Source organism: Medicago truncatula, chromosome 4 (genome assembly GCF_003473485.1).
Source record: "Medicago truncatula cultivar Jemalong A17 chromosome 4, MtrunA17r5.0-ANR, whole genome shotgun sequence".
NCBI classification, from domain to species: Eukaryota; Viridiplantae; Streptophyta; class Magnoliopsida; order Fabales; family Fabaceae; genus Medicago; species Medicago truncatula.
In genome coordinates, this window is record NC_053045.1 from 62202538 (window position 1) to 62213804 (window position 11267).

At 32.1% G+C, this 11267-nt stretch overlaps 1 protein-coding gene across 1 annotated transcript; it reads left to right on the plus strand.

Annotated features, from left to right (window-relative positions):
* Positions 1-5240: 5240 nt before the first annotated feature.
* LOC25494265 (WAT1-related protein At4g28040) lies at positions 5241-7651 on the plus strand. Its single transcript, XM_013603099.3, has 7 exons — positions 5241-5544; positions 5669-5737; positions 5838-5954; positions 6078-6312; positions 6402-6560; positions 6658-6806; positions 7029-7651. The coding sequence occupies exons 1-7, from the start codon at positions 5360-5362 to the stop codon at positions 7222-7224; spliced, it is 1110 nt and encodes a 369-aa protein (XP_013458553.1). The 5' UTR covers positions 5241-5359; the 3' UTR covers positions 7225-7651.
* The last annotated feature ends 3616 nt before the right edge of the window (positions 7652-11267 follow it).

Consider the following 11267-nt stretch of genomic DNA (forward strand, 5'->3'; position numbering starts at 1 on the left):
AATTCATCTCACTCTATTTGCAACTAACTTTTTTGACGTATATTAGTTAGGAAACAAAAGGTAAGAGCACATATTAGTGATATAAATATAAAATATTGTCTTGTTGCTAAAAAAAAAATGTTGTCTTGTAAATCGTACATTAAATTCTTTAAAAATTAAAATAAAAAAAAATCAAGGAAGATGACTCCCCTAAAAGAGACTTTTTATGGGACTCCGTCCCTCAAAATAAAAAATTCTATCGTTTAGCGTCATTTTTTATTTTGTATATATTTTTTCTTCATATTCTCAGAAAAATTTATATTAGGCTTATTTGATTTTTAGAATTTTTTTGTGGTAATTTTATGATAGGTTTTAACATTTTTTTTTTACTCTATTATTTGGTAGGTTTTAAAAGCACAATACACAACTGTTAAAATAGAAGGAGATCATGATTGTTGCTTATATAAATATATATTTTGAATTATATAATTCAAACTGTATTTTTTTTATTTGAATTATATAATCTGAAAAGAGAAGTATTTTAGTCAAAATTAGATGGCGCGATGAGAAGAGCGGATGGTGGAAAAAGAAATTCCCATATGTGCATCCTACACCTGACCTCGTAGTCCTATCATTGGTGTCACTCCATGTTGGGCCTTGTCTCATGTACTTTGAAAATTGCTCTTCTCCTTTGCTAAATTGCTCATTCCCTAAAAATGTCCAACGTAAGTTGACTCATGCTCGACTTTTTTCAACGTGAGTTAAGTCATGCTGGACATTTTTTAGCGTGAGTTAATTTATGTAGACACTTTTAAAATCAGCGAATGAACAAAAACAAAAGGGAGAAAAGCAATATTCATACACTTCAATTATTTCGAGTTTGGGTATTCATGTTAAAGTTTAAAGAGAATTTTTTTATCAATTTTCTCATAATCGGATTATATAATATGAAACTTAAAACTATGCTCTGAATTATAAAATTCAAATAATGCCAATATATAAGTCACCATTAGACTCCTTTTCTCATTTCTCCATTTTCCCCAAAAATTCTATCAGATCCCCCAAAATCCAAATTTGTCTACATTGTGTCATATTTCTTAGAGTTTGTTATGTTTTGAAGTGTGTTGTTATTACCTTGGGGGTACATGTTATAATTTTAGATTACTTTTTTGTGTGATCCTAGTTCAGATTCTATATGTTGATCACATATTTTACACGTTCAGTTTTTAGAATCCGAAATGTATCAAATAAAAGTTTAAGTGTGGTTAAAAATTGATATCATGAAGGTTTGATATAATTCAGACTGTATAATCTAAAATGTATATGGTTCTTAAATATTTATTCATATTTTATATATCGAACCAATAAAGCAAACAATGTTTTATTGTTGAGGTAGAGTGTGTGTGGTTTATTGGAAAAATTTGTGGTCTTATCTGTTTTGTTAGCATTCAACTTTTTTCTTTTTGAGGGAAATGTGCTTATATCATTTCATTAATAATCAAAGTTTCAATATAATTGGGTATATGAAAATAAATAGCGGGAGTAGCGAGAAATGTGGCTTCCCCTACAAGAGTGTGAGCCACCACATTAGCTTGTCGCCTAAAAAACTCCACCCTAGAGTTGGTAAACTTGGACAAGAGTAAAGACCGGGAAGTTGTGATGATGTTACCAAATTCGGTTATATCTTCCCGACTCGAACAAAGAGCGTCTTTTGTGGTTTTAGAGTCAACCTCACAATCAATATTATCAAGGTGCATATCGCTCGCCCATTGAAGCGCATGGTAAAGGCCTAGAGCTTCCCCAATGTAAAGCATGAATTAGCATTCAACTTTTATAACCCAAAAATGCAAAACGTGCGTCTGATTGTATAAATTTGAACCAGGTAAAATTGAAAATTTAGAGGGTGCGTGCATGTAAAGCATGAGGGGTGCAATAAGAAATTCCCAAAATAAATTAATTTAGAAATTTCATTGGAGCATGGTTGGTTGTACACTTTCATTAGTGGACTTTTTTGAAATACCAAAAACATAAAAAAAAAAAAAAAAAATAATCTAGTACAATTTTTTTGAACTAGCCATTGTTAAACCTGCTAATCCTCATTTGGCAGTGGCTATGTTTTCAAATTCAATATTTTTGAAATTTTCAGAATATTTTATATTCTAGAAAATTCAAATTCAAATTTTCTGAAACATCAATTAGTAAAGAATTTCAAACAATTTTCCTCCACATTTTTTGAATTAGAAGGCGTTGAACCGTGAATAATCCACGTCTGGCTGTGGCTAATTGATTTATAAAGAAAATTAATTTTTCAAACTGGAATGAAAAATATTTTTTTTTACTTTATTTATATTTTTTTTGCAAAAAAATTGAGTGCAAGTAGCACCCTAATCAATATTATTAAAATATTAAAATAAAATAGCAGGGGAAATAAAGCTTGGGGACTATAGAAAAACCTAAGATAACAAAGAGGGACATCCGCAACAACCGTCTCGTTAAAAAACTTACAAGAAAAATCGAAAGAGATAAATCCATGATGAAAGAAAAAAAGTGCAGTGCAAGTAACGAAATCTAAAGAAAGAAAGCTCATTCTTATGAAGGAAAAAGTCATCCCTAGCAGGGGCGGATCTCTTCAAGGGCAGACAGGTGCCATGACATCCTTCGAAGTTACTATTTATATACTATTATGCCTAAATATACAACAACTTCTCGGTGGTCTTAATATGCCGAAGGTCGTGTGTTCGACACTTCGTAAGTATCTTTTTTATATATTTCTTATGTATTTTTTATCTTTTATCCAAAAAAAACGCCCCATGGAGGACACGAACCTTAAATGTTGTTTTTCTTATGTATTTTTTTTTATCTTTTATCCAAAAAAAACGTCCCATGGGGGACACGAACCTTAAATGTTGTTTTAATTAACTGTCACTTTCAAAGTTCAATGCAACATTAAATGTTATTTTACCTTTATTAACCTTGATTATTTATTGTAGAGAGATAATTATATGAAATAAGATATTAAATGATGAAGGTTATTATAGGAAAAAGATGAATTGTTATATCAAAAATAATACTAAAAAATATTTGTTGTCTTGGTTAAAAAGGAACGAAGGGGGTAATATATATTCATAATAGTTCGGTACCCCAAAAAAATAAGGCAAGATCCGCCACTGATCCCTAGTACAATGAGGTCCTACCAGATACAATTATTACATTCAAATACATAATTGACCAATATTGCGAAATATATTTTTTGAAATGATCGTGCTGTCACAAATATTTTATTCAATTAACAAAAACGTGAATGTTGGGGACATAACTCACAACATGTCATTCCCGTGAGCTTAATTCAGTTGGCAGAGATATTACATATTATATGTAGGGACCGGAGTTCGAATCCCGGACACTCCACTTCTCCACAATTAAATTGTGTGAGCTCTAGTCACTAGGCTACTTGACAAAAAAAAACTCACAACATGTCATTCTTAACTATTCTTATACACTAATTATAATAGCTTTCACGTTGTTGAGATAATTTAATGGTTATTATGTATAATACAATGTTTTTTTATTGAATGTGAGGGGCTTATACTTTTAAATCATAAATAAAAATGAAAAATATCAAAATTAATTTCCTAACACAACATGTGAAACTGAGATATAAAAAATACGAGCACGACCTGGTCAAAATTGTAGCCATATTGATCCGAGACTTTAAATGCACATATTGACCATGAGGTAATTTAGTTCAGTATAAACTATTAGAGTGGCTAGGCTATGATCAAGTAAAACTAACAAATGTTTAGTTGTTATTTTATTAGCTAAGAGAGTTAAGACAACCTTTTTAAATTAGAAAATTGTTTGTATATATATATATATATATACACTAGAAACCAACGAACGCATTGGCATGTGCATGCATTTCATTTCCATTTTAATGTAATGTTGTAATATGAGGTACTGTATGTGGTTGGTTGGTAGTATTTGCTAATGCTATCTCGTGAACACCTCCTCCTCTCGTTGTCTTTTATCTGACATTTCATGTGTCATAAATTCTTATCAATGTTTTGTTTTGGAGTCTGACAGGTACAAAATATATGGTATTTAGTGTTAAAATATTAATTAATGGGATGACAAATTGAATTTGACAACTCAAGTCACTAGCGTCTTCAAACACAACAACATAACTTGATTAAAATGCAAAAATGAATCATTTTCTATACTTATTATATCAATCATAGACCAAACAGACCAATTGAAGTGTACTCCAATTTTTTATTTTATTTTATTTTTCTCTCTGATTACTGGATCTGACTAAGTCGTATGCTAAAAACTGCCACCGAGCAAGAAAAAGAAAATTAAAATACTCCTATAATTGAACTTTAGTCAATCATTCAATTAAAATATTATAATACACCATATACGATAGAGTGGCAGATTAACTTGAAATATGTTTGGCCAGCATCGACCGTGGAGATCCTATCTTCTCTAATGATTTTGTATATTACATTACACACCAAATGGCATTTGGCAACATTCACATTATAATTTTGTCATTTTCAAAACATGCATGCGTTAGGGAGAACTTTTTTCCTTCTTCACTAGAAGCTTCTCTTTACCTATATACAGACAAATATGTACAAAGTGTGTTGTCAATTTTATCCTTCCACATGATACCAACTAATCTCCGCGTAAAACCTTGTCTGGCTAATTCTAAGATGCATGTGGTACGAAAAAATATATCTTAGATTCAATGAACAATTCATGTATTTGGTTAATAATGCGGATTAGATACATCTGTTGTTTAATAAATCTAAAAAATATGTTTTGGTTTATAATAATTATCAAAAGGTGTACGAGTTATTTATCATTCAATCATTTAATGTTATGTTATTTTTAGTATTTAATTATTTTTAGATATATTTAAATTTTAAATTAATTTTCAATTAAACTCTAAAGTATCAAAGAATTCTCTCTCCTAAAGCCTATAGCCACCATTGTATTTGTACAAAGAAAATAAAAATATGCAAATGAAAAACAAGCATTTGATTATATTTTAACGAGCATGCATACCTTGCTTCTATGGTCAGAGGTTGGTCGTATAATTCATGTCAGTCGTCTGCAAATAGAAATTGCAGAAAAACTCTTATAATAATAATTTTTCTGAATTGTGGTAATTAAAAAGGTTATACTTATTTTTATTTTTTGTGACCAACTTTATTCTTAATATTAAAACAAGCATAGGATAAAGGTTTTCAGATACGACAGCTAAATGAAAGTAAGCAAACCAATCCTATTTCACATTTAATTCATTTCAATTGTGTATATATATCAAGCACCTCAATTAACTTATAGTTTGAAGCTATCTAGACAACAACACAAAATGGGTGGTTTAGATGGGTATTTTCCAGTAATGGTTATGATAGGATTACAATTTCATTATTCATTGCTAGCCATCTTTACAAGAGCTGCTCTATTAGATGGATTGACTCCCACTGTCTTTGTAGTGTACAGACAAGGCATAGCCACTTTGGCATTGGCACCTATCATCTTCTCATCAAATAAGCGGTATATATATATATTATGATTGATTGGATTAAATTTCCCTCTCTTAACCAATTATTCTCATTCTTCTTATTAATTCCTACCCTCTCATATATATATATATATATCATCTATTTTTTTATTGTAGGAGACAATCTTTCAAGGCTTCATTGGGATTAAAGAGTTTCTCTTTGATGTTTATGACCTCTCTTATTGGGTATATATAGTTTGCAAATCACCTTTGATTCTTATGCTTTTGTTACTTGTGTTATTTATTTGTTGACAAAATAAATAATTATAATTGCTTATACATGCAGGGTGACAGCAAATCAGAATGCATATTTTAGTGGTTTATTCTATGCTTCTTCTACAGCAGCCACTGCCATGAGTAATTTGATACCTGCATTAACTTTTGTATTTGCAGCAATTTTAGGGTAATTGCTCTACAAAAATTAATACTCCTGTGGATTAAACTAATATGCCTAGTTATACTAATATTTGTTTTGTTTACTTAAAATTAAATGAATGACATTATTTTCTGGTGTTTGAATGATTAGATTTGAGAAAATCAATCTTCGAAGTTTAAGAAACGTGGCAAAGATATTAGGAACAATATGTTGTGTCAGTGGAGCCTTAACCATGGCATTTCTCAAAGGAAATAAGCTGTTACATATGGAGTTCTTTCTTCCTGATTCCAAACATCTCACTGCAAGTGGAGATGATACTTGGATTCTGGGTTGTCTATTGCTCTTAGCAAGTAGTGTTTTTTGGTCATGTTGGATGATCATGCAGGTAAAAAATTAATAAAACCAGAATTAATAATCTTTTAGGTGACAAGATTATTATTCATCAATGGACATTTGATTAAAATTTCAACACAGGTGCCGATTTCTTCATCTTGCCCGGATCATATATTGTCGACTTTTTGGATGTGTCTCTTCGCCACAATACAGTCAGCTATATTTGCACTGATCAAAGAGGGGAATCTTCGAGTATGGACTTTGAATTCACCTTTACAAATTTCATGCAGTTTATATGCAGTAAGTCTCTAACAGGTCCCTCGGAAACATTTCAATTTGTATCATCTATTACAATGTTGTGTAATACTGTTAGAAATTGGTGTTTTTTGTGATATAGGGAATTGGAATTGCAGCTAGCTTCTTTATTCAGTCCTGGTGCATATCAGGAAGAGGTCCCCTGTATTGTGTAATGTTCAACCCTCTAGCTACTGTCATCACAGCTTTGGTATCTGCTATATTCCTACAAGAAGAGTTATACATTGGAAGGTAATACACTATTCTTTTAATTTCTCGCATTTTTGTTCATGTACTATAATAATACACTATTCTTAATTTTAAAAATTAAATAAGACACTGTCATGAGAAATACTCTTAAATCTCACTTTGATGGTACCTGTATAGTTGTATGATTAATATTTTATACATATAATAACTGTATTATTGTGTATGGCCTACTCACTCACTCACATGCATAATCATCCATTTCAGTTTGGTAGGGGCTTTTGGAGTGATCAGTGGTTTGTATATTGTGCTATGGGGCAAAGCCAAAGACTTTGATGAGACTAAACAAGAGCTACCACAATCACAAATGCAGGATGATGACATAAGTAATAGGGTAGATTTGGAAGAACCGCTTCTTACAGATAAGTCGGAATATGTAGCAGAGAGCAAGATGGAGCCCTGATGACTAAAATACTGATAGTTTGCATGGGTGAACTTTTTTTTTAAAGGAGTTTTGGTGAAACCTGATAACTCTCGATCAATTTGAAGAAACGAAAAGAGGATCAAGTATCATCTTAAAGAACATAGCATTAATTAGTTTCTTTCATCAAAACATCTAATGAAAAGAAAGCGAAATTTTGTCTTGGGAAAAAATACGAGTTAATTTCAATTATTAGCACCCAAATTTCTAACCAAGCAATGCATTATTCCGCTCGTGCAAGTAAAATTAGTTATTTTGCGTTCACATATTCATGTAATTTTTCGGTGAATTGCTTCTGCTAGATAGTCAACCAACCATATTTTCATGTAATTTCTGGTCTTTGATAAGAAATTGAGAGATGTTCTTAACAATAGACCTATAGGGATGCAAAAGTGGACACCCTTAGGTGATAAGAGACACAACAATTGTTGACTGGCTCAACAAGAAGATGTTCTCAAGTCTTTTATCTCGCCTACTTGAAGGGGATGCTCAGAGTTCCTTCATAAGGATGGGACAATATGATGCCAATTTCATAGAAAAACTCCCTCACATTATGAACTGCAAAGCCTCCGCCAACTCCTGATTTCAAACCTCTCTAGTAGCCATATCACGCAAAATCATTCCAAACATATGAGCCTTCATGCATTAGCTGCTTCTTTTTCTGACTTTAGGAAATAAGCCAAAACCATACCGATCGAACTTGCTCTACAAAACTTGTACAGTAAGGCACATGGATCGGTTAACCCATTCTAGACTAATTACATGCGGAAGGCTTTGTCATAAGTCTGCACCATTTTGAACCCTAATCCACCTTACAACCTAGGCCTACACATTTTTGTTTAAAAAATTTCTCACAAAAGTAGAAATAGGACCATCAAACTCAAAAAACATCAACAATTTTAAAGAACATAGCATTATGTCCTATTTTAAAACCTGTTGGAGGATCCCAAGTGAAAGGTTCTGTTATCTGCCTGCAACACAATGCCGTCTTGGAGCTGTCCCCTATCACTTTCAAGTTTCACCCGACAGCAACTTGTCAATTTTTCGTCCTTGGACCGCTGATCCTTTTATTTCTAAGGTGCCCTTGAAATTTATCATGTGGAACAAAAAACATAAATATCTTATACTTCAAAGTATGTAGAACCTGTTCAATTTTAACATCTGAAATCTTTTAAAATCATTAAAGGCACACAAAATGATTTAGTGTATATTTAGATATGAGTTTTCCCACTGCCACCCCACAGAGTAATGCCATTTCAAATGGAAATTTAAAAGCAACAAAGAATAGCTTTCAATGAGTACAACAATCCTAAAATCCAACAAGGCAAGCCAAAACTAAAACAAAAGACAAGTGCATACAAAAATCAAGCAAGTTCATAACTGCCACTTAAAAGAGAAATGGTAGCCCCAACAAGTAATATTCTAATGTTAAAACATGTGAGGAGGACCACCTCAATATTAGGCATACAAAATTATGTCCTCAGCAATCAGAGTCCATCTAAATCTAAATCTAAAAGGAGAATATTATTCAACTATATGACCCCTCTGCATGCTCAAATTAGCAACCGTAATAACACTACAAGTCCCCGTAGTGAGAAACACACCTTCTCCACATGCTCCTTCAAATTCTTATTCTTCAAAGAGATCGTAGGAATCTCATCGTATTGGTTTTTTCGTTCATGTTGTGGAAATGTTTAGAGACTAATGATCTTGTGAGGGTTTACACGACCTTTTTGGGGAAATCTTCTTCGAGGTTAGAATAAGCTACAAAAGCTTTTCCTTTTGGTTGAAGACATTGAGTGAGGTGTGGGATTATGTGTGTGTAATCTAGGGTGTTCAAACAAACCCTAACCAATTCAAATTGATAAATAAAAAAATAAAAAAAAGGTGATATTTGTATAAGAATATATTGAATGTGTGAAAAATCCTTGACAAAGTTTACTTACCAACAAATCGAATTTTAATTACTAGAGTTTTTTTCTATGGGAACCACAGGGACAAAAAAAAAAAGGCTTTTGTAAAAACCGGTGGGATCGGTTTTAATATTTTTTTTAAGTAAAAGAAGGGGTGCAGAGGGGTCTCTTGCTGCAGAACCCTAATCATATATAAAAAGAAAGAAGTACAAAGAGTGACGGGGGACAAAACCAAAATCCTCAAGAAGATTAAAAGCAGAAACCGGAAAAAAAAAAACCCAAAAAAACAAGAGAAAAGAGACCCGCTAAAGAGCTAGTGAGGCGAACGGCTAGAAGTACCCACCTTAAAACCTTTGCTCGCTTCAGACTGTTGCTTCTTGCTTTTCTTCTTTCTTGGGACCACAAGTTGAAAAGGTTGGCATGTGTCTCTTGCTAAATCAACAATTTCTTCTTTCTGACCTATGTTAGCCCAAGAATCACTCAAAAAATCCGTAGTTTGTTAAGCCACAGAAGGAACAAGTCCCAAAACTTGCATATCATGAATAACATTAGCACTAAAGTTTGACAAGTTAAGGTCTGTCCCAACTACAGAATTATTTGTTCCCAATTCCTGCTCAAAGCCATCGAGAGTATGATCATTACCATAATCCATATCAGTCAGTGCATCACATCAAGGGCCAGTGATACGCATATCAACAAAAGAATTGCTCTGTTGGTTTTCATTATGTGTCTCAGCCAAAGCTAAGTTATCTTCCACCTGCACAACATGCACAGGAGGAGTTTCAACAGAAATAGAAGATGTCTCTTCCACAAACTTAATAGCATCTTCTACATGCATTGTAGTTGACATCCCTTTAGACCTTATAATATCAATAATAAGTGAATCCTCGTCTACAATGATTTTGTTGCATCCTGATTGTTGCACAATAGCATCAGTTTTTCCAACCTCATGATGTCTAGCCTGTTGAGGAATGGGGTGTTTCACAACATCAGATGTCTCACCCTTGTGAGCATTCTCTTTTGAGTGGTGATATTTGAACAACCATTTTGTACAATTTTTGGTGACAACTTTTTTTCTCTCTTTTCATTGGTTAAAAACAATGGAGAGAGAAAAAGGAAGAGAGAGAATAAGAGAATAATTTGAGTATGAGAGATAAAGTTGTCACAAAATGGTTGTACAAATATCATTTCTCTTCTCTTTTTGTTTCTTAGCAACCTCCACATTATAATTGTTTAAATTGACTTTTAAACAATGAATCAAATCATACATATATTTTAATACTTATTTTTTTTACAAGCATGATGCATTCAATTAATACACTATTAGTTGATTTTTAATATTTTTAATACTATTTATTTATTTTATTTAATAATTTTTTTGTGTTATTTCATATCTTTCAAATATAATCCAACATTTCCCTAAAAAAAAAATATAATCGACCTTTATAATTGCATAATATTACTTTGGACAAAATTACACTTTTAGTCCCTTAACTTAATTTCAGGTAATAGTTTGGTCCTTTATCTTTTTTTCATTTCAATTTGGTCCTTTTTGTCCATTTTCATATGAATTTTTAAGCTTCAAATTCATGATTTTATTTTCTTATGGTCTTTCAATCTTCAAATCTTCAAATTTATTTGATTATCATATGTGGTGGCAACTTCCCCTTGTTTGTTTGGGGATTGACTGATTTACTTCTTTTTGTTTTCCTTTTCTGTTTTGGTCAGAATTTTGTTGTAACTTTGTTTTATTTTTTTAGACACTTCTTATGCTAAAGTCCAAAACTTTTGTTAATATATCTCATTTTGGAAAAGGATTAGGATTGGAACAAGAGTTCTTATCTATAAAAAAATGGATTGGGACATGAGTGGAGGGAAGCATACTTAGCCATGAAATTAACATTGATAACGTAGGGTCTTGTGTTAAACCAACAATACCGTATCTATCCTCAGCCACATCACCAACAAGATAGGAAAATGTGGAAAATTGCGTGCTGGAGTCTACCATGGCAAACTAGTCAAGTTTCACTCATCATTGGACGGACAATATAACCTCCGGCATCAATAATTCAGATCTTTAAGTATTTAATTGATATCGTTTTGATCCCTTAA